The 26,903-nt window shown below is 41.5% G+C and overlaps 2 protein-coding genes across 5 annotated transcripts in view; one reads left to right on the plus strand and one right to left on the minus strand.

Moving 5' to 3' along the window:
• Positions 1 to 4,367, minus strand: part of SCYL2 (SCY1 like pseudokinase 2) — a 72,959-nt gene extending 68,592 nt beyond the window's left edge. The window contains exon 1 of one of the 4 annotated variants that reach the window (XM_033220921.1): positions 4,107 to 4,367. The gene's annotated coding sequence lies outside the window, so the exon portion shown is untranslated. Of the gene's footprint in view, positions 1 to 3,255; positions 3,663 to 3,685; positions 3,817 to 4,004 lie in introns of those variants that run through there. The other 3 variants (XM_033220923.1, XM_033220924.1, XM_033220922.1) reach the window with 3 other exon arrangements.
• Positions 4,368 to 4,432: 65 nt separating this feature from the next.
• DEPDC4 (DEP domain containing 4) lies at positions 4,433 to 9,592 on the plus strand. The gene is given in 5 exon segments (XM_033220925.1): positions 4,433 to 4,625; positions 7,731 to 8,003; positions 8,006 to 8,086; positions 8,089 to 8,143; positions 9,215 to 9,592. Coding segments are annotated over 5 exon segments (795 nt in total). The 3' UTR covers positions 9,408 to 9,592.
• The last annotated feature ends 17,311 nt before the right edge of the window (positions 9,593 to 26,903 follow it).

The following is a 26,903-nucleotide window of genomic DNA, read 5'->3' on the forward strand; positions in this document are numbered from 1 at the left end:
CAAAGGTCTGAGATTTGTATGTAAATGCCTGAAAATAAGAAAATACCATTAATATAATCATTTATAGTTATTCAATGAATTTTTGTAATTCTAAATAAAAATTACATTCAGAAGACATGAAATACGGTTAAATGCTTCACAAAATCTGGGGGAAAAAATGTGTGCTTATACTCCCACATGCAGTACTTACCTGTTTGTATCTAAAGAAAGATGATCTTAAGATATATTCTCTCACTTTTTTTTTTTTTGGCTGTTCTGAAAGGAGCAGGGCTAACCTTAAGGCCAGAGTTGGCCTTAAGATGTATTCTTGAAATATTCGTTTCTGTTTGTGGGAGCACTCAGAGATTACTAGAAGTTTTTAAAAAGAAAGTTTTCAAAAAATGGATAATGCTCTTCTTTGTTCTATACAGAAATCATGTTTAATCTTATTCAGAACAAAGATTAAACCAGCTGAGTACAATCATTCTCTTTACAATTATAAAAAGTATCTAATTATCAGACACAGTTGAGCCAGAACAGATTACAGAAGACAAGCCTGATTTTAAAAACGAACATAAAAAACTGAAGAGACTCAGCAATGTACAGCCAAGTTAGTATATAAATTATTGGGTACCTACTAGGTGAAAAGCACTATGCTTTTCACCATGGGTGAAAGCACTGGGAGAAACAAGAAGTAAAACATTCCGTTTCTGTCATTGGTCACAAATTTTAAGACCACTGTACAATAAGATTTAAAAAGCAACATGAGGCCAAGTACAGTGGCTCACGCCTATAATCCTAGCACTTTGGGAGGCCAAGGCAGGAGTATTACTTGAGCTCAGGAGTTCGAGACCAGCCTGGGCAACATAGTGAAACCCTGTCTCTATGTAAATAAAAATATTTAAAAAAAAAAAAAAGCAACATGAAATTTCAGGCAACATATGCTTAAATATCAAATTAGTAATTTAAACCATAAGTAAGATCTGAGGAAAAATCACATCCAAGTTTTTTGAAGCTATTTCCAGTCCATGTAATTAGTGAACTATAGTTTTTACAACAAGAAGTTAATCAGATTCTTGAAATTATTGTAAATTTTTTTAAAGCAGTAGCAGAGGGGTGACAGTTTATCTCTATGCAGGCTTCCAGCTAGAGAAGAGGAAAAAGGAATAACTGGGTAGGAAATTAGACTAAATGATTATTTCCTTAAAGTCTACAGTACTTCCTTAATTTAAGAAAGCATAAAATCTCCGCCCTGCACGGTGGCTCACGCCTGTAATCCCAGCACTTTGGGAGGCCGAGGCGGGTAGATCACCAGGTCAGGAGATCAAGACCATCCTGGCTAACACGGTGAAACCCCGTCTCTAATTAAAATACAAAAAAATTAGCCAGGCATGGTGGCGGGCGCCTGTAGTCCCAGCTACTCGGGAGGCTGAGGCAAGAGAATGGCGTGAACCCAGGAGGCGGAGGTTGCAGTGAGCCGAGATCATGCCACTGCACTCCAGCCTGGGCGACAGAGCGAGACTCTGTCTCAAAAAAAAAAAAAAAAAGTATAAAATCTCAAATACAATGTATGAAAATAAACTCATAAAACACAAGTACTGTCTAAGACAGTGGTTTTCAAATTCTGATGAACATCTAAATAACCTGGATAACTTCTTAAACCATATAGATATGTAGTATCTCAAACCTTTGGAATCGGAACCTATAAAGATGAAGTGTATCTGTATCCTGAGAAAGCTCCCCAAGTGATTCTGATGAACAGCAAAGTGTTAAAATTAAGTTAAATAGTTAAGTACACACTCTTCAGTGGTAAGGAAATCTGAGTTCAAATGCCAATTCTAATATTTACTAGAGCCATGACCAACTAACTACCCACCCTAACACTATTTCTAATCTATAAAAAGGGGAAAAGCTAGCTGTACCTCAAGTGATTGTTATAAGGATTAACGGTGATGATGAGGTAAATGTTTAGTACAATTACTGGCACATTCAGTAAGCATTACATGAATTCATTCATTTAACAAACATTAAGCACTTACACATCAGGAGATGACGAAGGTCTAATTAATTAACTATTAATAAACATGGCAACTCTTCAATGGTGTGGTAAGAACATATAATCAGGAGAATCTATTCTAATCAGGAAAGTCTTCCCTGAAGTGAGCTGAATGATGAATAGGCATAATTGGCTAAAAAAAAAGGAAGGGCATTTCCAAGCAGAGGAAGTAGCATAACCAAAGCCACATACTTGAAGCAGGAGAACTGGAAAGGCAGAGTGACTAGGGGAGAAAGGGAATGTCAGAAAGCACAGTGGAGATGAGATTGGAAAGGGGACCGACTATGCAGGGCTTGTAGGGCATGTTAATGTGTTCGATTTACTTAAAAATAGTGAGAAGCCACTGAAAGATTTTAAACACAAAGACAATGTTGTTAGGTCTACATTTTGAAAAAGTCACTAAGTCTGGTGTGGAAAACTACAGGAGACCGCAGTAGATGTAAGCAGACCATAATCAGGAGGCTACGGAAGTAGTCAAGATGAGAGATGGTGGTGGCTTGGAACAGGAGGACTACTGTTACAGACGAAAGAGTAGACAAGAGTCAAGAGATATTCAAGAAGCAAAATCAACAGGACTTCATGAGAGACTGAGTATGAGGCATGAGAGAGGAATTGTCAAACTTCAACTTCTATAGAAAAGAATGGATAGTGATGCTACCCATGGAGTTAAACACAGTAAGAGGAGCTATTTTTCTTCTTGGGGTGAGGGAAGGGAAGTATATCATGAATTTCAAACATGTGAGTATGAGTAGTTATTCCCAGTAACAGGGTTGATCTGTACAGGAAGTATTCCATAGTACAGAAGTACAATGTGCCTGTATATATTTTATTGGGTATTTATGAATCTTAGCGACAAAATAGGTTTCTGCATGTGAGTAATGTAAATCTAAAGAGAATGAAGGCCCTCACCTTAGGTTCCCTTCCTTTACAAAATCCCCCAAAAGCATTCTTTAAGATTACAGTTTAATGTTGCCTCAAGAAGTAATTTATATACTCAGCTGATTTCATTTTTAAATATTTTAAAAATATTTGTGCTAAAGAATAAGACAGCAAACTAAACAACAACAACAGATCTGCAAAGTCCAAAAGGAATCTTCAAGCACCTGACTTTCAAGCCATCACCAGAACATGATGGGGTTTTACAGTGACAGGCTGATTTGGAGCATTTTTGCTAAACTATTTATTTTTCAGAACGGAGACATGCTACTTAGAAAACTCACTCATAGAATCCAATTTTTTAAAAAGTGTCATCAGAAGTAATTCCTGAGTTTGACGTACTAAAAAACAGTTGACATCTTCCAATGAAGTCACTACAGGCATATAGCGCTTTTAAGCGGCTTGTCTGGAGCCTCCTCGAGTGCCTTAGAGGGTGGATTTGATAATATGGTCTCCTTAATTACGGATCACAGGTATGTGCTCAGAGTCCAAGAAGTTTTTGCAAGCTTTATCGGTCTAAACCTTCCTCCATCCGTTCTCTCCCGCTTAGAAAAACAAGACTGCAGGAGTAACCAGTGGGGTTTTTTGTCTTAACAAAACACCTGCCCCACCCACCTCACACACAATAACCTTCCATTCCAGAACTAAAGCTACTGTCAGAGGACTGCGGGCGGCAGGGCCCCGGCTGGTGACCCAAGCTACCGGATTCCGGACCTCAGAACTGAGGGGAGCTCTCTCACTCGGTCCTAGAGTAGCGTCCAATGTCCCCAAAAGGTACCACGTTTTCCACCACCGAAACCCGAGCTCCCCAGCCGGCATGGGGGACTCTCCCTCCGGCAGCTGACTCCGATACCCGGTCTCCCGTCGCCTCAAGGCCTCTTCCGAGGACTCGGCCCTCTCGGATCAGCTCCCGGAGCTCGCTGCTCGCCCAGCCCTGCTTTGCGCGGGCGCCGACCGCCGATCGCCCGGTCGGCCGCCGGCAGGCCCGTCACCAGGCAACATTCACCAGCCCAGGCGGCCCTGGGAGGCCTACCCCGGGCGCGAGTCCTCCATTCCCTCCTCGCCGGCCCCGGGAGCCCAGGCGAGAGCGCGGCCGGTGAAGGAGGTCGCTCGGTGCCGGCGGCCGGTCACTTACCTCTTCCTTCTCCTTCCAGGAGGGGCGGTGCTGGGGCTCTTCCCCCCGCCCCCCTAACAAACGCCGCCTGGCTGTTCTTGCTTTGCCTTGGTGCCTGGCCGCTGACTCCGGCTTTACTCCATATCCTCCGCCGCCCCCGCGGTCGCAAACGTTGGAGCTGGAGGAGGGAAGGGGGTGAGGAGGGGAGGGACTGGGGACGAAGAGTAAGGGAGGGGGAAAAAGACTAAAAGACCTGCTGGCCGGGGGCATGACGTCACTTCCTGCTGGTTCGGAAGAGGCGGAGCCAGGACTTCTCTCCGCCCCCGGGTGTCAGTTGGGGGCGGGCTATGGTGCCCGAGGAGGAACCAACACGCGAGCTTATGGCGGTTCTTTTGACTCCGCGGTTCCGTAGACTTGGCCGTCAGAACGAGCTTCCGGGCTCAGGGCTGAACGGGCCAAGTTCCATGAACCGTAGAGGTGGCTTCTGCCGGAAAAGGAGGACATGCAGCCCTGTATATCCTAGCCAAAGGTGTAGTGAAGGTGGAGAGGGGAGCTGAGGGGAGCAGGCGACTGGGGACTCTGCTCCTCATCGGTCCAGGGCCCCGCCCATTTCCTAGCCCGCCCCCTTCGTGATCTCCCAGGCACTGGACTGGGGGACCCAGGACTGAGGCTTTTTAGGGGTTACTCTGGTGAAGTGCCCTTGGAGCATGCAGGAAAGCATTTTTTCCCAAACTTTAATATACATACGAATCCCTAGGATCTTGTGAAAATGCAGATTCTGATTGAGGAGTAGGGTCTGATAATCTGCGTTTCTAATACATGTCCAGATGGCACCAATGCTGCTGGTCCCTAGCAACAAGGGGTTAAAGTACTAGAGGGCAAATTCCTTGAGCTAGAGGAGTGATTTCTTTAATCTAGCCTACTTGTTTAATGAAGGTTAGAGAGGTAGACTGTCCATGGAAAACAGCTAGGCTCCACCGCTCTATCTTCAGCCAACCCCTTCGAGTACGCTCCTGCCCAACTCCGCCCATCACTTTCTGGCCTCCCCTCCTCAGTCTCCGCTCTGCCCACAATGTCTGGGGATAAGATTTCTGGAGTGATGAGACGAGTGACTTCTGTTACAGAAGGAATTTGAGGGTAGTGGATTTTTATTTGTCATTTTATCGTAAACATACGTGTAGTTGGGCATACCTTTTGCGGTTATACGTAGTCGGAGAAGAGAGCTTAAATTCTTGGATTCTACCCACTTCCCCCTGCAAATCTAGAAAAACATTCTAGATGTTCTAAGTTATTCCCTTATCATTCTTTAAATGTTTTAATTAAATTTTTACTGGGGTAGGGAAGAATGAAGAATGACTACGAACTATAGGTGGTCTGACATTAGATAATAGTGATGGCTGCACAGCTTTGTGAATGTACTAGAAAACACTGAATTGTGCACTATAAAAGGGTGAATTTTATGGCATATGAACTGTATCTCAGTAGTTTTTACTGTCTCCAGTTAATTAAAAAATGAATTTATATGTGCCCGTTATAACAAGTCAGAAACATAGAATAAAAAATGATGTTAACTTGACTGGGCTCAAATGAAAAACATATATTAAAAAATGAACATCCTCTTTCATCAGCCACCATTACAATCCTTCTTCCCCAAGGTTACTCGTTTGAAGTTTATTCTTCCAGTTCTTTCTATTTATTTACATACATTTTTATGTAGGTTGGGAATTCATTTTTACCTAAGTAGGATAATAATATACAAGTTGTTCTGCTCAGCTCATTTTTAAAAAAATTTTGTTTTGGGTTTTTATTTTTCCCTTCTTAATGAGATCCTTGCACAGTATAAACATAGCTCTACTTCATTCATTCTAATGGCTGGCTACTATTCTATAGTAAGGGTATACCATAATTTATTTAACTGTTTTTTTCAGGTAATAGACTGTTTTTTGTTTTTTGGTTTTTTTTTTCCGTTGCCCTGACTGAAGTGCAATGAAGTGATCTTGGCTCACTGCAACCTCCACCTCCCAGGTTCAAGCAGTTCTGCCTCAGCTTCCCAAGTAGCTGGGATTACAGGCGCACGACACCATGCCCAGCTAAATTTTTTTGTGTTGTATTTTTAGTAGAGATAGGGTTTCACCATGCTGGCCAGCGTGGTCTTGAACTCCTGACCTCCACCTGTCTCAGCCTCCCAAAGTGCTGGAATTACAGGCGTGAGCCACCGAGCCTGGTCAACTGTTTTTGTTTCTAATTGAGACAAGGTCTCACTCTGTTGCCCAGACTGGAGTGCAGTGTCGAGGTCACAGCTCACTGCAGCCTTGACCTCCCCGGCTCAAGTGATCCTCCCACCTCAGCCTCCTGAGCAGCTAGGACTATAGGAGCATGCCCCACTAATTTTTTGTATTTTTTATAGAGTCTCCCTGTGTTGCCCAAGCTGGTCTTGAAATCCTGAGCTCATGCGATCCTTCTGCTTCAGCCTCCCAAAGTGCTGGGATTACAGGCATGAGCCACTGAACCTGGCCAGTAATGGACATTTTTTATTGTTTTTAGGTTTTCATTATTTCTCAGCAATTTTTTTTTTCTTTTTGCCCAGAGAAGTGGGATTTCTGTTATTTGGAGAGTAAGTTCAGCATGTGATAAGGACTGTTTTTTTTTTTTCATTGCACAATATGTCCATGTAAGATAAGGCACATCTTTATCTAAACCCCTTAATTGGGAGCAACAGTGGAAGCACTTTCTACAGCCCAGTATCTCTGCAATGTTTGGTAGTTTCATTTCATAATTTAGATATTTGGGTTATATTCAAGTATTCAACTCAAGTGGGTATGTGACCCTCTGTTTCATTTTTCAGCAAACTTTTTTTTTTGTTTTTGAGACAGAGTCTTGCCCTGTCACCAAGGCTGGAGTGCAGTGGCACAATTTCGGCTCACTGCAACCTCCACCTCCTGGGTTCAAGAGATTCTCCTGCCTCAGCCTCCCGAGCAACTGGGATTACAGGCGCACGCCACCACACTCGGCTAATTTTTGTATTTTTAGGAGAGGCGGAGTCTCACCATGTTGGCCAGGCTGGTCTGGAACTCCTGACCTCAGGTGATCTGCCTGCCTTGGCCTCCCAAAGTGCTGGGATTACAGGTATGAGCCACTATGCCAGGCCTCAGCAAACTTTTTAAACAGCTGGTTTAAACAATTTTAAAAAATTGATTATTTAGTTCCTTGCCTTGATCTCCCTAATGAAGAGTTTACCATTGTTCAAAAGGGCAAAAAGAAAAGGCAAAGAGTTTGGTGAAGCCACAACTCTGTAATAATCAATACTCAAATGTATTTGCATTACTTTTAAATGTGCCCTAAAATAACATTCTTGAAGATTAAGTATAGCTAGTAGTTAACCATGTAATAAGGGTATATAAATTCAGGTAATAATATATTTCACATCAGTAAAGCAAGTTCCTAGGTTTGCTCTGTTTTTATTGGCAGACCCACATGGTGCAACTGAGTAAATATACTATAGTTTATGTAAGATGTGAAATGACACATAAGAAGGATGTTAGCAGCAGATATGCCTTCAACAGGCATAAGGTTGTCAAAACTGAAAAGTTTGCATATTTTTGTATAATCTAGATTTGTTAGAAATGTATATTTAATTTTTTTCAGGATGCTCTGGTCCTTTTCAAGCTACTCAGCTATGGGATGGTATTATTCACTCTCCTCAGGCCCAAGTGGAAATAAAAAGAAGGAGGCATCGTTTACGAACATATGAAGACCGTTTTACTGGTTCTGATGCTGTCGATGTGGTCTTAAGTCGTCTTATGCAAAATACATGCCTAAGTAGCAGTGACATCTTTCGTCTTAAAGGAGTTTGTCTTTGCTGAATTCTAATGAATCACAAAGTATTTGAACCAGTAGGAATGAAGAAGCTTTTCAAAAAAGAAAGGAATTGGAATTTGAAGATTCCAACAAGAGTCTCGACATGTTTCTAGGCAATAAATCATCTTACAATTGTTGCAAAAGACAAAGGATGCTGAGAATGAGTTCAATGGTGAAATAAAACCAAAAGAAACCTTGAAGTTAGTGTTACCTAAGATACTGTAATATATTTTATTTAGACCCTAGAAGAACTATCTCTGTTGCGCTAAACTCGAATATGTACTTTTTTCAGAAGCCAATTTTAAAAAATCCATGTAAAAATTAATCCACTTACGCATCTCCACTAAAACTGGAATGCTGCAATAGACTAGAATTAGATAATAGTGATGGCTGCACAACTTTATGAATGTACTAGAAAACACTGAGTTATACACCTTAAAAGGGTGACTTTTGGTCAGGCAGGGTGGCCCACGCTGAGGTGAAATGGACAGGAATTCGAAACCAGCCTGGCCAATATAGCAAAACCTCGTTTCTACTAAAAATGCAAAACTTAGCGGGGTGTGGTGGCAAGTGCCTGTAATGCTAGCTGTTCAAGAGGCTGAGTGAGGCACGAGAATCGCTTGAGCTGGGGAGGTGGAGGTTGCAGTTAGCCAAGATTGTGCCACTGTACTCCAGCCAGGGCGACACAGTGAGAATCTGTCTCAAAAAAAAAGTGAATTGTATGGGATGTGAATTATATCTCGGTAGTTTTTACTGTTCCCAATATAGCAGCATCTGCTGCTGTAACCAAAAATATATATTATTCCTTTTCCTTTACAACATTTTGTTTTCCTTAGAGCAAATACATTTTTGTTTTCTGTTTTGCTTAGTTGTTGAAGACATTATCACATAAATTTTTCAGAATTTATACCAGGAAAAACTATGTCTTCTAAGGAATGGATATGCTTTCTAATTTTGAAAAATGACTTAGCCAATGTATTAAAAGCCAAGGTTTTCTGGAAACTCAGATCAAAAACTTTCTATTCCATCATAACAACTATGTTAACCTTAGAATTAGCATATATGCTTTTCTTCTTTATTTAGAATTCTAATTTGTCCTCTTTTGGTGATAGTCTATTAAATGAATTATTTGCATCTTTTATTATAAGCTGCCTGAAATCCTTTTTGGAAATAGAGAATGTATGAATAAATTTTAATACATTAATTTAAATGTACATTTGAAATTTTGGTTCTGTGTATAATGAAAAGAGCCACATATTATTTTTTAACAGACCAGAATATGAAATGATTTCAAATCCTCTAGCACAAGAGATTGGTGAGGAAAGAATTGAGGAACTTATTCATACAATAAATGGAAATCCAGCTTTATGTCCAAATATCGCAATTCAGAAACCTTTCTCCGGCTTTCAAAAGAAAGTAATTTGTTTTCATTATTGTTTTCAGAACTTGGTAAGGAAGAACTAACTTCTTTTTAATAGGTTTTTATGAGCAGTTTCAAGGTCACAGCAAAATAGAGCAGAAAGTACAGTTCCCACATACCCCTTGCTTCCACTCACACACAACCTTCCCCATTATCAACATCCTGCACCCAAGTGGTGCCTTTGTTATAATCAATGAATCTACATTGATACATCATTATCACCCAAAGCCCATAGTTTACATTAAGGCTCAGTCTTGGTATTGTACATTCTATGGGTTTGTATAAATTTTTGATGACATATATCTGTCATTATAGTATCATACAGAATAGTTTCACTGCCCTAAAAATTCTCTGTGCTTCATCTACTCATTCCTCCCTTCTCTCTAACCTTAGGCAATCGCTAATTACTGTTTCCAAGAACTGACGTTTTAAATGTGATTTAAGTAGTGTATTAGTGTGTTGACTCCCTCCTTCTCTTCCCTGTAGGAATTTTCTTCTACAGAGCAATTATGTCAGATAAGACAGGTGAGGCAATATACATCTAATAACACTTAATTCATTTTTTTACAATAACCATGACCAGATTAACTGGAGGTGCTATAGTCTGTACTGCAAGAGAAAACATACGGACTCAGAACAGTCCTTAGTATTTGTACTGCAAGACCATCTTCTTATGAGTGTATCCTTTGTCCATTGTATAAACTCCTCCCAAACATCTTCCTACTCTTTCCCTTTCTCAGAACAAACTAGCTAGACTACCTATTGTACCACTCCTCTTTACTATTTACTTCATCTACTAGTGTTTTTCTCCTTAAAATGCCACTAATGGCAGGAAAAAGCACCGTCACCAGGGCAGTTAGGAGAGATATATACAAAATTCATTAATGGCCCTTTACTCCATTTGGTCAAACCATGCCTCAACCTCCAGAGTAGCTGGAACGACAGGTGCCCGCCACCACATCCAGCTAATTTTTGTATTTTTAGTAGACACGGGGTTTCACCATGTTGGCCAGGCTGGTCTCGAACTCCTGACCTCAAGTAATCCACCCACCTCAGCCTCCCAAAGTGCTGGTATTACAGGCGTGAGCCACCTCGGCTGGCTATTGAGACAGTTTCGCCCTTTCACCCAGGCAGAAGTGCAGTGGTGTGATCTCGGCTCACTGCAAAATCTGCCTCACAGGTTCAAGCAATTCTTGTGCCTCAGCCTCCTAAGTAGTTGGAACTACAGGCATGTGCCACCATGCCTGGCTAATTATTTATTTATTTATTTATTGTATTATGAGAAGAGATGAGGTTTCATCATGTTGGCCAGGCTGTTCTTGAACTCCTGACCTCAAGTGATCCACCCACCTTGGCCTCCCAAAGCGCTGGGATTACAGACGTGAGCCACCGTACCTGGCCGTAAGAGAACTCTGATAAACACTCATATTTAAAGGACAAGCAGGAGAGTCCCCCAACAGTACAGTTTTTATCTATTACAAATGAAAAAATAACTTTTCCCATTATTTTTTCTTGAGGTCACGACGTACCTCTAGAAATTCCGAACTAAAAGTGGATATGATTTATCAGTAAAGACCAGGGCACTGTGGCTCACGTCTGTAATCCCAGCACTTAGGGAAGCCAAGGCGGGTGGATCACCTGAGGTCAGGAGTTCAAGACCAGCCTGGCCAACATGATAAAACCCCCCCATCTCTACTAAAAATACAAAAATTAACTGAGTGTCATGATGTGTGCCCATTATCCCAGCTACTCTGGAGGCTGAGTCATGAGAATTACTTGAACCCAGGAGGCAGAGGTTGCACTAAATGGAGATCGCACCTTTGCACTCCAGCCTGGGCAACAAAAGAGAAACTCTGTCTCCAAAAAAAAAAAATCATAGGTAATAATAAAAATAATTTCCACTTATTTTGGACCTTTCTCTGTGGTAAGCAATTTGTTATGCATTTTATATTTATTATCCATGATCTTACAGTAGCTTGTGAAGGGTAAAACTTGCATTTTATAGTTAGGGAAACAGAATCAGAAGCATCATGTTTGACAAAATAAAAAAAAAGACATAGGAGGGAACGAAAGCTGTCACTGTAATGTAGGTTTTTAAAAGTATTATCCTTATCCTTTTTATATAGGAACATAATGTAACCATTCAAATAGCTGTACCAGTTTTGTTACAAAAAAATAGCAGTTCCTCACCCTTTCATTCCTACTCCCCAGACATTTACAACTGGCATCTCTAAATAGCATGCTTATATTGTTACTTTATGATTTTTCAGTTTTAGGCACATCCATTAATTTTCTAAAAGGGAAAATGGGGATTTGTGTCTCTTTCCCTCCTTGTATTTATCTTATGAATACTTCCGCATGCCCCCATCGTTTAATATAATTAGATTACTTTGATTAGAGCAATACAGCATGTTTACATTATTTTGTCCATAAAAGCTATTCAGAGTTGAAGTATGTAATAAACCATCTGTTGCTATAACCAAATATATATATTATTCATTTTCCTTTACAACATTTTGTTTTCCTTAGACCAAATATATTTTTGTTTTCTGTTTTGCTTGGTTTTTTACATTCATACACATTTTCACCTACAAACGCTCCAACACTTATCCAAATCACCTGCTGGGATGCTCAGGTGATTTTATCAATTTCATCTTCTAGGGGAAATCCCCTTCACAAGATTCCTGATGTCTCAATCATGGGCTGGCTGCCCTCTATACTAGGTGCATGGTTGTCATCCTGGCATCTCCCTTCACCATGATCATGGGGATTACCTTTGCCTCTCTGTTATATTGGATCTCCTATGTCCTGTCTTCTGTGCCTTTTCTTGTTTACTGCTCATTTTAGTGGCACACATTTTCTAGTAGTTTCCTGAGAAAGGGTACATGGAATATATATATATATATATATATTTTTTTTTTTTTTTTTAAGACAGATTTTTGCTCTGTCACCCAGGCTGGAGTGCAATGGTGTGATCTCGGCTCACTGCAGCCTCCGCCTCCTGGGTTCCAGTGATTCTCGTGCCTCAGCCTCCCAAATAGCTGGGATTACAGGCATACACCATGACACACAGCTAATTTTTATGTTTTTAGTAGAGACAGAGTTTCACTATGTTGGTCAGGCTGGTCTCAAACTCTTGGCCTCAAGCAATCTGCCCACCGCAACCTCCCAGAGTGCTGGGATTACAGGCGTGAACCACAGCGCCTGGCCTGAGATGACTTTTTTGTTTGTATTTCTGAAGTTTTCTTTATTCTAGCCTCTTATTTGACTGACAGAATTCTAGGCTGGAAATAATTTCTCAAATAATTTTATTTTATTTATTTTTTTTTTTTTTGAGGCGGAGTCTCGCTCTGTCACCCGGGCTGGAGTGCAGTGGCCGGATCTCAGCTCACTGCAAGCTCCGCCTCTCGGATTTACGCCATTCTCCTGCCTCAGCCTCCCGAGTAGCTGGACTATAGGCGCCCGCCACCTCGCCCGGCTAGTTTTGTATTTTTTTTAGTAGAGACGAGGTTTCACCGTGTCAGCCAGGATGGTCTCGATCTCCTGACCTCGTGATTCACCCGTCTCGGCCTCCCAAAGTGCTGGGATTACAGGCTTGAGCCACCGCGCCCGGCCTCTCAAATAATTTTAAAGGTATTTCCCCATTGCCTTCTAGCTTCTTGTATTGGTGTTGCAAAGCCTTGGCTGTGATATGAAGGAAAAAAAAAAAAAGACTAAAGCCATTCTGATTAATGACACTTTGTATCTGATTTGTTCTGCATCTCCACCCCGAAACTTAAGAGTCTTCTCTTTGTCCCACGCTGTCTGAAATTCTAAAGTAATATACTTTAAGGTAAATCTGTTTTCTCTTACTGGGTTGTTGCAATTTAGAAAATTTTTTTTTATTTCATTGGAGATTTTCCCCATTTCTCCATAACTCTACCTTCTCTGTTCTAATTCCAATCTCTTATTCAGATATTGGACCTTCTTAACTGGCCCTCTAATTTGTATATATTTTTCTCTCTTATTGTTCATATTTTGGGGATTTTTTTGTTTTACCTACTAGGAAGTAACTTCAAATTTATCCTCCAGTTTTCTTATTGATACCTAAAAGCACTTTTCATTTTTTTCTTCTTTTTTTACTTTTTCCTAAAAGCACTTTTAAGTTCTCAGAATTTCCTTTCTTGTGACATCCTGTTTTTGTTTTATGGTTGCTTGTTTTGTTTACCTTTATATCCCTGGCACTTAGGAGTTTGAGACTGCAATGAGCTATGATCATATTATAGCACTGGATGACAGAGCAAGACCCTATCTATCTATCTATCTATCTATACATTTTAGAATTTCACATGAAATCTCCCATTTTTATACATTAATTTTCTTCAAAGTACTTTATAACCAAGCAAATCGTGGCTGTGGGCCAAATTTAGTCCACAGACCATTGGCTTGGGAGCTCTGCAGGAAACTTACTATAACATTGCTTTTGTAATTTTGTTAGATTAAAGGAAAACCAGGCTGGTCCAAGTGCAATGATATTTACAACTAATTGATTACAACCAGTTACAGATTTCTTTGCTGCTTCTCCACGTCCACTGCTTCACTTGACTAGCCTTAAAAAAGAAAAAATAGGTTGGGCACAGTGGCTCACGCCTGTAATCTCAGCACTTTGGGAGGCCAAGGCAGGCAGATCACCTGAGGTCAGGAGTTCAAGACCAGCCTGACCAACATGGAGAAACCCTGTCTTTACTAAAAACATAAAATTAGCTGTGTGTGGTGGCGCATGCCTGTAATCCCAGCTCCTCAGTAGGCTGAGGCAGGAGAAATCACCTGAACCCAGGAGGTGGAGGCTGTGGTGTGCCATTGCACTCCAGCCTGAGCAATAAGAGCAAAACACCATCTCAAAAATAAATAAATAAATAAATAAAAACAGGCCAGGTGCGGTGGCTCACACCTGTAATCCCAGCGCTTTGGGAGGCCAAGGCAGGTGGATCACTTGAGGTCAGAAGTTTGAGACCAGCCTGGCCAACATGATGAAACCCCATCTCTACTAAAAATACAAAAATTAGTCTGGCATGGTGGTGCACACCCGTAGTCCCAGCTACTCTGGAGGCTGAGGCAGGAGAATCACTTCAGCAGGGGAGGTAGAGGTTGCAGTGAGCCGAGACTGCACCACTGCATTCCAGCCTGGGCAGAGTGACACTTTGTCTCAAAAAATAAGTAAATAAATAAAAATAAAGGAAAAACAAAGTATTAATTATGATGATGGTTAGGGTGATGAAAAACTTAACAGGAACTTAACAGGAATGACTGGAAATCCAAGATAAAATTGGCCTAATACTGTATTTTAGTTTAAAAACAACGAACTACAATTATCTGTGTTACTATAAATACAAAGATAAATAATTAGCAATCTTATATTCTCTCAGATGTGTAATATAAGTTATAAGCATGACCAGTAGTTTTTTATTTTTGGAATATATCTTTATGATCAGCATAACAGAAAATAAAATTAATATGGCTCATAACTCTGATGTTTAAGATCAATCTTGAAAAATTGTAATATAACAAGTGTAAATTATCTAATCATTAAATTAACCCATTATATTACTACTGAACTAGTTTTGCTTTTGTATTATTTAGAAATAGAATTATTTTATAATATTGGTTGAATGTGTATGTTTTATTTGCTGATCTTGATCATTGCATTACTTTCCTTTTCAAGTTATACAAGATGTTTGGAAAGAACAAACATTATTATGTCTTATTTAATTGATTCACCTTCCATTCTTGGACAATATTTTGGAGCCTCCAGTTAAAACACAAAATCTTCTATTAAACAAAGAGGAAGATCTTGTTACCGCTAATACTTGCCTAGACAGAGAACTTATTCCAAGTTTATATCTACTGAATAAGTGACCGTTTTTATTGTCAAATAATTTATAAACAGCTTTTTTTCACATATTTGCCCTTGTTATTTTAAAATGTGAGAAAATATTCATGTTATAAGCTGATACTATCTCTCTTTTATAAATTATCATTATGAATCCCCATTTGATCTAACAAAGCCATTGGTCATGACCTACAAGATCACTAGAAATCAGAGTGGTTCGGTTCATATGAATTCATTTATATGTCAGTCGTCTTCTCCCTGCACCATCCAAAATTCTGTCATTTCCATTTTATTATCCTAAATAATATAGCCATCCCAGTTTCTACCAGCTTATTTATCCCTGCCCTAGAAGAATCCATAGTCTAGAAGGGGAGACATACACGAGAGAAAAAATTATAATCTGATGAGATAAGCCCTATCATAAAATCAGCCTAATTTGTAGATAAGAGATTAAGGGAACCCTGAATGAGCCTCCTTTCCCGTTTACTCCCAACTCCAAGCTATTTCTCACTTCTGAATAAAGCAGCTGATGGAAACTATAGGCATTAGACCTTGAGTACTGTTGGGATTCCAGCAGGGAGAACTGATATAGTGCTTCCTTCTCTGTGAGCCAAACAAGAAAAGAAGATTAGACACCAAGGCTGAGGACCAGAAAACTTCAGATCTTGTGAAGAGATTAGTGATCAGAGACCTCTGGACCCACTTAGTCAACTGTGGTCCTGTTTGTACATGGCAGATTTCTCTTATTCGCAATAGGCCAAGAAAGACCCAAACAAAGGGCCGAGTCTTCCTGCCCTTGAGTCAGGGGTAGTATAGGGACACCAGAAAAGAAACAGGATTTCTGCAGGTGCCTCTGCAGGGAACCCACAGGAGCCAGTCTGCCTTAAAAAGCTTCCAGGCAGAAGGGGCAGGTTATCTGTAAGAGAAAAGCAATCAAACTTTCATTAGTCTTTTCATCTGCAATACTAGGATCTAGAAGACAATCACACATATTAGGCAAGATGTACTATTCATCTGTCAGGAGAAAAAAAAAAAGAAAGAAGGAAAGAAGGGCCAAAGGGCCTGTAATCCCAGCAACTTGGGAGGCTAAGGTGAGAAGATTGCTTGAGGCCAGGAATTCAAGGAAGACAACATAGTGAGACCCTGTCTCTCTAAAAAAAAAAAAAAAAAAAAAAAAGATTTAATTAGCTAGGCATGACAGCACATGTCTGTAGTCTCAGCTGCCCAAGAAGCTGAAGTGAAAGGATCACATGAGCCCAGGAGTTGTAAGTTAGAGCGAGCTATGACTATGTCACCGCACTCTAGCTGGGTGACATAGCGAGACCCTGTGTCATATTTAAAAAAGAAGAAAGAGAGGGAAGGAGGGAGGGAGAAAGAAAGGAATGAAAGGAGAGAGGGAGGGAGGGAGGAAGGAAAGAAAGATATTTGAGGAATTCTAAGAGGATTATAAAGAATTCAGGCCAGGCACAGTTGCCCACACCTATAATCCTAGCACTTTGGAAGCCCAAGGCAGATGGATCACTTGAGTCCAGAAGTTTGAGACCAGCCTGAGCAACCACAGCAAAACCCCATCTCTATAAAAAATACAAAAATTAGTCGGGCGTGATGGTGCACGCCTATAGTCCCAGCTACTCAGGAGGCTGAAGTGAGAGGATTGCTTGAGCCCGGGAGGTGGAGGTTGCAGTGAGCTGAGATCATGCCACTGTACTCCAGCCTTGGCAACAGAGTAAGACTCTGCATCAAAAAAAAAAAAAAAAAAGAAAGTCAAAAAAAAGGGACATATCCTTAAGGGAAATTACAATAAATACTAACCTATCTTGGCAAGACCTGGGGATTGGGAGAGCAGCAGATATGGAAAAGGGAGAAATAAAGGCCTTCTAAAGGAGTCACTGGAGGGCAGGGGAGTGACAGGACCCTAAATTTCTTACCTTATTATGGAAACAATGTATGGTGGGGTAAATAGTACATCTAGGTTAGGGAAATATTTGATATCTTATTTTCAAATAATAATAGAACCATATGCATTTCATCGGAGCAGGAAAAAGGAGGGTAACTACTAACAAAATTAGAAATAAATAATAAAGCGTTCATTACAAATTATTTTAACTTCTTGAAAATAAAGAGAACACCAAAGGTACCTTCCAACTTTTTGATGGATAACAGTCATCTCTCCATCTGTAAATAGTGGGTTCTTGAGGGAGAATGTGTGGTAACAAGAATGTGGGCTCTGCAGTCTACAATTCAATGCAGTTTCCATCAAAATACTACCATCGTTCTTTACAGAATTAGAAAAAAAAAAAAATCCTAGGCCAGGCGCAGTGGCTCACACCTGTAATCCCAGCACTTTGGGAGGCCAAGGGCAGGTGGATCACCTGAGGTCAACAGTTCAAGTCCAGCCTGGCCAACATGGTGAAAACCCATCTCTACTAAAAATACAAAAATTAGCTGGGTGTGGTGGCACATGCCTGTAGTCCCAGCTACTCAGGAGGCTGAGGTAGGAGAATCACTTGAACTCAGGAGGTGGAGGTTGTGGTGAGCCAAAATCATGCCACTGCACTCCAGCCTGGATGGTGACAGAGCGAGACTCCATTTCAAAAAAAAAAAAGAAAATCCTAAAATTCATATGGAAACAAAAAAGAGCCTGCATAGCCAAGGCAAGACTAAGCAGAAATAACAAATCTGGAGCCATCACATTACCTGATTTTAAACTATACTATAAGGCCATAGTCACCAAAACAGCATGGCACTAGTATAAAAATAGGCACATAGACCAACGGAACAGAATAGAGAATCCAGAAATAAACCCAAACACGTATAGCCAACTGATCTTCAACAAAGCAAACAAAAACAGAAAGTGTGGAAAGGACACCCTCTTCAACAAATGGTGCTGGGATAATTGGGAAGCCACATATAGCCACCTTACTCCCACAGAATGGCCATAATTAAAAAATAAAAAAAAAAATAGATGTTGGCATGGATGTGGTGAACAAGGAACACTTCTACATTGCTGGTGGGAATGTGAACTAGTACAGCCACTATGGAAAACGGTGTGGAGATTCCTTAAAGAACTATAAGTAGAACTATCATTTGATTCAGCAATCCCACTACTGGGTATCTACCCAGAGGAAAAGAAGCCATTATACGAAAAAGTACTTGCACACACATGTTTATAGCACCACAATTCACAATTGCAAAAATATGAAACCAGCCGAAATGCCCATCAATCAACAAGTGGATAAAGAAAATGTGGTATATATATATACACAATGGAATACTATGCAGCCATAAAAAGGAATGAATTAGGCCGGGCGCGGTGGCTCAAGCCTGTAATCCCAGCACTTTGGGAGACCGAGACGGGCGGATCACGAGGTCAGGAGATCGAGACCATCCTGGCGAACACTGTGAAACCCCGTCTCTACTAAAAAATACAAAAAACTAGCCGGGCGAGGTGGCGGGCGTCTGTAGTCCCAGCTACTCGGGAGGCTGAGGCAGGAGAATGGCATGAACCCGGGAGGCGGAGCTTGCAGTGAGCTGAGATCCGGCCACTGCACTCCAGCCCCGGCGACAGAGCAAGACTCCGTCTCAAAAAAAAAAAAAAAGGAATGAATTAATGGCATTTGCAGCAACCTGGATGGGATTGGAGACTATTATTCTATTGAAGTAACTGAGGAATGGAAAACCAAACATCGTATGTTCTCCCTCATAAGTGGGAGCTAAGCTATGAGAATGCAAAGACCCTGCCGGGCGCGGTGGCTCAAGCCTGTAATCCCAGCACTTTGGGAGGCCGAGACGGGTGGATCACAAGGTCAGGAGATCGAGACCATCCTGGCGAACACAGTGAAACCCCGTCTCTACTAAAAATACAAAAAACTAGCCGGGCGAGGTGGCGGGCGCCTGTAGTCCCAGCTACTGGGAGGCTGAGACAGGAGAATGGCGAGAACCCGGGAGGCGGAGCTTGCAGTGAGCTGAGATCCGGCCACTGCACTCCAGCCTAGGCGACAGAGCAAGACTCCGCCTCAAAAAAAAAAAAAAAAAGAGAATGCAAAGACCTAAGAGTGATACAGTGGGCCGGGCATAGTGTCTCACGCCTGTAATCCCAACACTCTGGGAGGCTGAGGCGGGTGGATCACCTAAGGTCAGGAGTTCAAGACCAGCCTGGCCAACATGGTGAAACTCGTCTCTACTAAAAATACAAAAATTAGCCAGGCGCAGTGGCGGGCATCTGTAATCCCGGCTACTTGGGAGGCTGAGATAGGAGAATTGCCTGAACCCAGGAGACGGAGGCTGCAGTGAGCCAAGATCATGCTACTGCATTCCAGCCTGGGTGACAGAGCAAGACTCCATCTTGAGGGGGGGAAGAATGATACAGTGGAGTTTGGGGACTTGGGGGTGAAAGGGTGGGAAGGGGGTAAGGGATAAAAGGCTACAAATTGGGTTCAGTGTATACTGCTGGGGGGATGGGCGCACAAAGATCTCACAAATCACCAGTAAAAAGCTTATTAATGTAACCAAATACCACCTGTCCCCCCAAAACCTATGGAAATAAAGAACTTTAAAAAATAAAATATGAGAATAAAAAAACTTTAAAAAAAAGAATATGGGCTCTGGAATCATAGACCTGGATTTATGATTTGACCTGTTTGGGTTAAAAGGTAAAATACTATCGCATGAGTATTCTAGATTAGGATAAAATATAGTTTAGAAATAGAATTACCAGAAGTCAGAGTTGTTAAGCATACTTTAAATGTCTTATTTTGTTATTATTTAAATTGAATATTTCCTACAACATTCGCTAATGGAGCTTATTTTTATCAACACATGCATACCATTACTCCATGAAACTTGTAAACAATAAACATTGACTTCTACTCAACAGTTTTTGGAGGTTCTGAGGCATTAATTTCTAAAGAGAAATTTCTAACTGAGCATTGCCATGCCACCTAGTGACAGCTTCATAAAGCACAGTCATTAGGCTTAAAAAGAATTAAGTTCCAAGGGTATCGTCATTCAATGTTAGGCTAAGCATTTTGGAGAGATTTATGTGTAAAGCATTTTTTTCTCTGTATAAATAAATCCAGCTTCAATTACTGGAAAACTTTCCTCCTGATAGAATATTCAGTACATTTCCATGACCATTAACGGTCTGATTCATAACACTGAAGACTGTTTAAACTTCTTAGATTATTCAGTCTCTACGAGATGACAAAGATTGTTTGCTTGACCAAACTTTAGTCAGGCTCCTGAATCTTCCTCTAGTCCCATCTGTGCTCTTCCTAGTAAAATCCTATTTTAGCAAAGAACCCTGCTGTGTCAGTTTAGGAAGAAGCCCCCACTGTCAATATCTGACCATACTCAATATCCAATCAGGTTCCTCATCCTTCGTTATCCCCCAGAGGTTATGTGTCATCATCCTGGCCAGTCTTCAGCTAGTATCTTGTTAGGTCAGTTCTGCCAGAATCTCCCTTACCCTTGAGGTTTTTCTCTCAGTAATTTTCCATTCATTGACCCCTGACCTGCTTCTTGGCTATAAATTCCGACTACGTGGCCATGCCGTACTCAGATTTGAGGCTAGTATCTCTCCCTGACCGCAGGATCCCATAGCAGTGGTCCCTATACCTATTTTGATGGTCCTGAATAAATTCATCTTTTAACAAGTTTCATTGAATAATTTTTTGTTGACAGGTACTATCCACATAAATAAAAGTTTGGTTTGTTTGTTTGTTTGTTTCTGGAGACAGGGTCTAACTCTGCCACCCAGGCTGAAGTGCAGTGGTGTGATCATGGCTCACCACAGCCTCAACCTCCTGGGTTCAAGCGATTCTCCCACCTCAGCTTCCTGAGTAGCTGGGACTACAGGCACATGCCACCAAGCCCAGCTAGTTTTTTTTTAGAGACAGGGTTTCACTACGTAGCCCAAGCTAATAAAAGATTTTCTAACTCCAAAAAAAATTTTTTTGAGACAAAACGTTTTTCTTCTTATGTAACTTTTTTTTTTTTTTTCTTTGAGACGGAGTCTCGCTCTGTTGTCCAGGCTTGGGGTGCAGTGGCCGGATCTCAGCTCACTGCAAGCTCCGCCTCCTGGGTTTACACCATTCTCTCGCCTCAGCCTCCCGAGTAGCTAGGACTACAGGCGCCCGCCATCTCGCCCGGCTAATTTTTTGTATTTTTTTAGTAGAGACGGGGTTTCACCGTGTTAGCCAGGATGGTCTCGATCTCCTGACCTCGTGATCCGCCCGTCTCGGCCTCCCAAAGTGCTGGGATTACAGGCTTGAGCCACCGCGCCCGGCCATAACTTTTATACATAAAGAATTCAAGACTGAAATCTGTTATTGAGATCTTTTTCCTGGAAATCTTTCCTTCCTGTACACTCTACAAGTAGATTGGAAGCGCTTCTATTTGCTAATTCCTTGCATGCTAAAAAGATTTTTGGAGCAAAAAAAAAACAAAAAAGTTGGGGTTGAAGCCTTATCTCTGATGCTTAGCAACCCTGTAAGCAATGATGCTACCTAATCATTCATTCATGAGTATAATCATTCAACTTTTCATCTGTGCCAGGTATGATGTAGGAGACGTAAAGTGGATGTCCGTCCCACCCTTGGAAAAGTAACTCTAATACAAGGAACATGAGCATGACATTAACAATGTAGTAAATGTATAGAGGTATGAATACAGAACTCTATACAACTAATTAATTATGATATCTGAAAGGCTTCAGGGAGAAGCAGTATTTAAACTGGGTCGTGAAATCTGAATGGGAGTTAAAATTTGTGACAGCATCTCTGGAAGAGGGACGAAGATGTTCAAAGGGACTGGGTTGCCAAGAACATTTTATACATATTTCCGTCTTTCAGGGGGATGCATGCATACGCATACATGAAAATTATGTATATGTATGTATATAAGAATGGCAGATTGGGTTGGAAAGATTAGGAGTTGAGAGTAAATTTAACTTTGATATGTTTAGGGTGAGGTACTTGTGAACATCTAAATTGAAGGTGTGGTAAAGCATAAACTTCAAAATTAGACCCACCTGTGTTTAACTCACAAGTCCACTACCTAATGTGACCTTGAACAGTTTACTCATTCTTTTGAACCTAGGTTTTCTCATTTGCAAAATGGAGCTAGTATACAATTGTTGCTAGTATACACATACATATACACACACACACACACACACACACATTGTCTGTCACAGGTTAGGCTATTTTAATAAGTGCTATCCTCTCACCCTCTAGGCCTGTGTTTCTCTTTTTGTGTTTGTTTTTTTTGTTTTTCTTTGAGAGGGAGTTTCGCTCTTATTGCCCAGGCTGAAGTGCAATGACGCGATCTTGGCTCACTGCAACCTCCTGCCTCCTGGATTCAAGAGATTCTTCTGCTTCAGACTCTCAAGTAGCTGGGATTACAGGCATGCGCCACCACGCCTGGCTAATTTTGTATTTTCAGTAGAGACGGGGTTTCTCCAAGTTGGTCAGGCTGGTCTCTAACTCCCGACCTCAGGTGATCCTCCGGCCTCAGCCTCCCAAAGTGCTGGGATTACAGGCATGAGCTACCATGCCCAGCCTTAGGCCAGTGTTTCTCAAAGTGGCTACGTGCACCAGAATTACCTGGAGTGCTTGTTACACAATGACGCCTTTCCATACCTAATGAATTAATTTACTGAGATGGAGCTTGAAACCATGAAATTTAACCATCATGTTGGAGTTGTGAGGCATATAAATTATGTTAATTAACTTGTATACAAAGACTTTTTTTTTTTTGAGACAGAGTCTCGCTCTGTCGCCTAGGCTGGAGGGCAGTGGCGCGATCTTGGCTCACTGCAACCTCCACCTCCCGAGTTTAAGTGATTCTCCAGTCTCAGCCTCCCGAGTAACTGGGATGACAGGTGACCGCCACCACACCTGGCTAATTTTTGTGATTTCAAGCAATTCTCCCGCTAAGCCTCCTGAGTAGCTGGTACTACAGGCTTGAGCCACTACACCCGCCTAATTTTTGTATTTTTAGTAGAGATGGAGTTTCACCATGTTGGCCAGGCTGGTCTCAAACTCCTGACCTCAGGTGATCTGCCCGCCTCAGCCTCCCAGAGTGCTGGGATTACAGGCGTGAGCAACTGCACCTGGCAAAGACTTCTAATTACACAACTGTTTACTGACTGAAGTTTCTATTAGCATTTTCCCTTAGGCTAAAAATATGAAACTACTTACCTTTTTTCAGAAAGAATATGATACTTCGAAAGTATCGATGGATATATGAGACAGTTTCCTAGTTCTTTTTTTCTTTTACTGAGGCAGGATCTCTGTCTGTCACCGAGGCTGGAGTGCAGTTGTGTGATCTTGGCTCACTGCAACCTCTGCCTCTCAGGTTCAAGTGATTCTCCCGCCTCAGCGTCCTGAGTAGCTGATACTACAGGCATGAGCCACCACACCCGCCTAATTTTTGTACTTTTAGTAGAGACAGGGTTTCACCATTTTCCTAATTCTTAAAGTCCAAGTTCAGAGTAAAACTAGGTGCTTTAAAGATGGCTCAAGGATGCTAAATACTAACCATTAAATTAGCAACAAAAAGTTAATAAAACGCTAAAATTGACAAAGATATTTTGATAAGGTTATTCCTTTGTTTTTTTTTTTGTTTTTTGTTTTTTGTTTTTTGAGACGGAGTCTCGCTCTGTCACCCAGACTGGAGTGCAGTGGCCGGATCTCAGCTCACTGCAAGCTCCGCCTCCCGGGTTTATGCCATTCTCCTGCCTCAGCCTCCTGAGTAGCTCGGACTACAGGCACCCGCCACCTCCCCCAGCTAGTTTTTGTATTTTTTAGTAGAGACAGGGTTTCACCGTGTTAGCCAGGATGGTCTCAATCTCCTGACCTCGTGATCCACCTCGGCCTCCCAAAGTGCTGGGATTACAGGCTTGAGCCACCGCGCCCAGCCTATTCCTTTGTTTTATTTGTTGTGTGTTTTATTGTAAGATTGTCACTAGGGGGCCGTACTTGGTGGCTCATGCCTGTAATACCAGCACTTTGGGAGTCTGAGGCAGGCAGATTGCTCGAGCCCAGGAGTTGGAGACCAGCCTGGGCAACATGGCAAAAACCCATCTCTACAAAAAATTAGCCAGGCGTGATGGTGGACACCTGTAATCCCAGCTACCCAGAAGGCTAAGGTGGAAGGATCACTTGCTGTGAGGAATGATCAAGCCACTGCACTCTAGCCTGGATGACAGAATGTGACCCTGTTGCACACACACACACACACACACACAAAATTAAAAATTTGCTGGGCACAGTGGCTCACACCTGTAATGGCAGCACTTTGGGAGGCCAAGGCGGGTGGATCGCTTGAGGTCAGGAATTCGAGACCAGCCTGGCTAACATGGTGAAACCCTGACTCTACTAAAAATACAAAAAAATTAGCCAGGCATGGTGGCAGGCACCTGTAATTCCAGCTACTGGGGAGGCTGAGGCAGGCAGGCAGAATTGCTTGAACCCGGGAGGCAGAGGTTCCATTGAGCAGAGATCGCATCACTGCACTCCACTCTGGGCAACAGAGCGAGACTCAGTCTCAAAAAAAAAAAAGATTGTCACTAGAAACTACCTTAAGTTAGTTTAGGGCTTATACTTCAGAATAAAAGGGGCATAATTAGCAATTCAACTGTTTACAAAAAATCAAAGGCCAGATGCCGTGGCTCACACCTGTAATCCCAGCACTTTGGGAAGCTGAGGTGGGCAGATCACCTGAGGTCGGGAGTTCGAGACCAGCCAGAACAACATGGTGAAAACCTGTCTCTACTAAAAATACAAAAATTAGCCGGGCGTGGTGGCGCGTGCCTGTGATCTCAGTTACTCAGGAGGCTGAGGCAAGAGAATCACTTGAACCCAGGAGGTGGAGGTTGCAGTGAGCCAAGTTCGTGCCATTGCACTCCAGCCTGGGCAGCAAGAGCGAAACTCTGTCTCAAAAAAAAAAAAAATTGAATAAATATATATTTAAATATATATTGAAAATGTGAGTGAACACAATTTGAAAAATATTTTGTGTTAATAAGATATACAAATTATAAAATTACACAATTCAGTATTTCAACTGCTAACTCTTTAGTGCTTCTATAATTATTCAAATTAATTTTCCTGATTTATTTTTTCCCTACTGTGTGTTTTTGTTTGTTTGTTTTTTAGAGACAAGATCTTGTTCTGTCACACACACTGGAGTGCAGTGGTACGATCATAGCTCACTACAGCCTCTAACTCCTGGGCTCAAGTGCTCCTCCTACCTCTGCCTCCCAAAGTGGTGGGATTACAGGCGAGAGCCATCTTGCTGGGCCCCTACTGTTTTCTTGAATCTTTACCCTCCTTTCTTAGATTCATTGTCATCTTACTGCAGTACTGTATCGTTAAGCAGTTCTTTCAGAAATGGTCTCAAGAATAGTACTTTGAGAACTTGTTTATCCAAAAGTTTGTATTTTGCCTCCAGGCTTTGAATACTGGTTTGACCAGGGACTGCGGCTCCTGTTGCTCAGCATTTAGTCTAACTTCCTTATGGCCTGTCTTCCTAAACTTTGGAGACTAGAAAGCTAAAAACCTCATTTTCCAGCTCCTTTGTAGCCAGTGTTCTGAATATGATTTACATAAAACTTTTTGTTTTTTAATTATTACTATTTTTTGAGACAGGGTTTCTCTCTTGTCACCCAGGCTGGACTGCAATGGTGCAATCTTGGCTCACCTTGTCTCTAAACAACAGACAAACAAAAACACACAGTAGGGAAAAAATAAATTGGGAAAATTAATTTGAATAATTATAGAAGCACTAAAGAGTTAACAATTGAAATACTGAATTGTGTAATTTTATAATTTGTATATCTTATTTGTATATCCCCCTCTGCTGAGATTACAAGCATGCGCCACCACACCTGGCTAATTTTTTGTATTTTTAGTGGCGATGGGGTTTCACCATGTGGGCCAGGCTGGTCTCGAACTCCTGACCTCAAGTGATCCACCTGCCTTAGCCTCCCAAAGTGCTAGGATTACAGGCATGAGCCACTGCGCCCAGCCTACATGAAACTGTTTACATGCCTTTGTATGAAACTTACTTGGAGGTAAATTCAGTGGACAGAGAGAGAGAGGGAGACAGACCCGTTTTACTGATGTGGATTATAGTACTGGCTTCCTGCTGTAGTCAGTGGTTGCGTGGTAGCAGCAGCTTCCTGTTTTGACCAGCAACTTTGTCTTGTTAGCAGAGGTCGTCTAGTTCCAGAGCCAGTAGCTACAGAAGTGCCTATAAATTCATCAAGCACCAGACCTGATCATGCAGGACCTCCTTGGAGGGCTGGTCCTGCAGGGAAATGATTCCTGGAAGCTCAAGTCTATGGTCTGCCTTTTTGCCAGTTCAGTAATACTTTAATCCATTTAATTTTTGTAAACCAGCTTTAGTAAGTAGACTATTCTCTGCAACAGAATTCTAGTTTTAGATTGTCCCTTGTTATTGCCAAGAATGAAATGCTTTCTGAAGGTAAGGCTGCCATGATAAATCATTTTGGCAAAAGTGAAGAATAACAAAAGGATTGTGTAGTAGCCTGCCTCCAAGGTGGTCCTCAGTGATCCCTGCTTCACACCCTTTTGGAGCTCCCCTAACCCCCACACCATATTGTACCAGAGTTAATTTGTGTGACCAACAGAATATGGAAGAAGCG

This window comes from Trachypithecus francoisi, unplaced genomic scaffold (genome assembly GCF_009764315.1).
Source record: "Trachypithecus francoisi isolate TF-2019V2 unplaced genomic scaffold, Tfra_2.0 Lachesis_group11, whole genome shotgun sequence".
Taxonomy (NCBI): Eukaryota; Metazoa; Chordata; class Mammalia; order Primates; family Cercopithecidae; genus Trachypithecus; species Trachypithecus francoisi.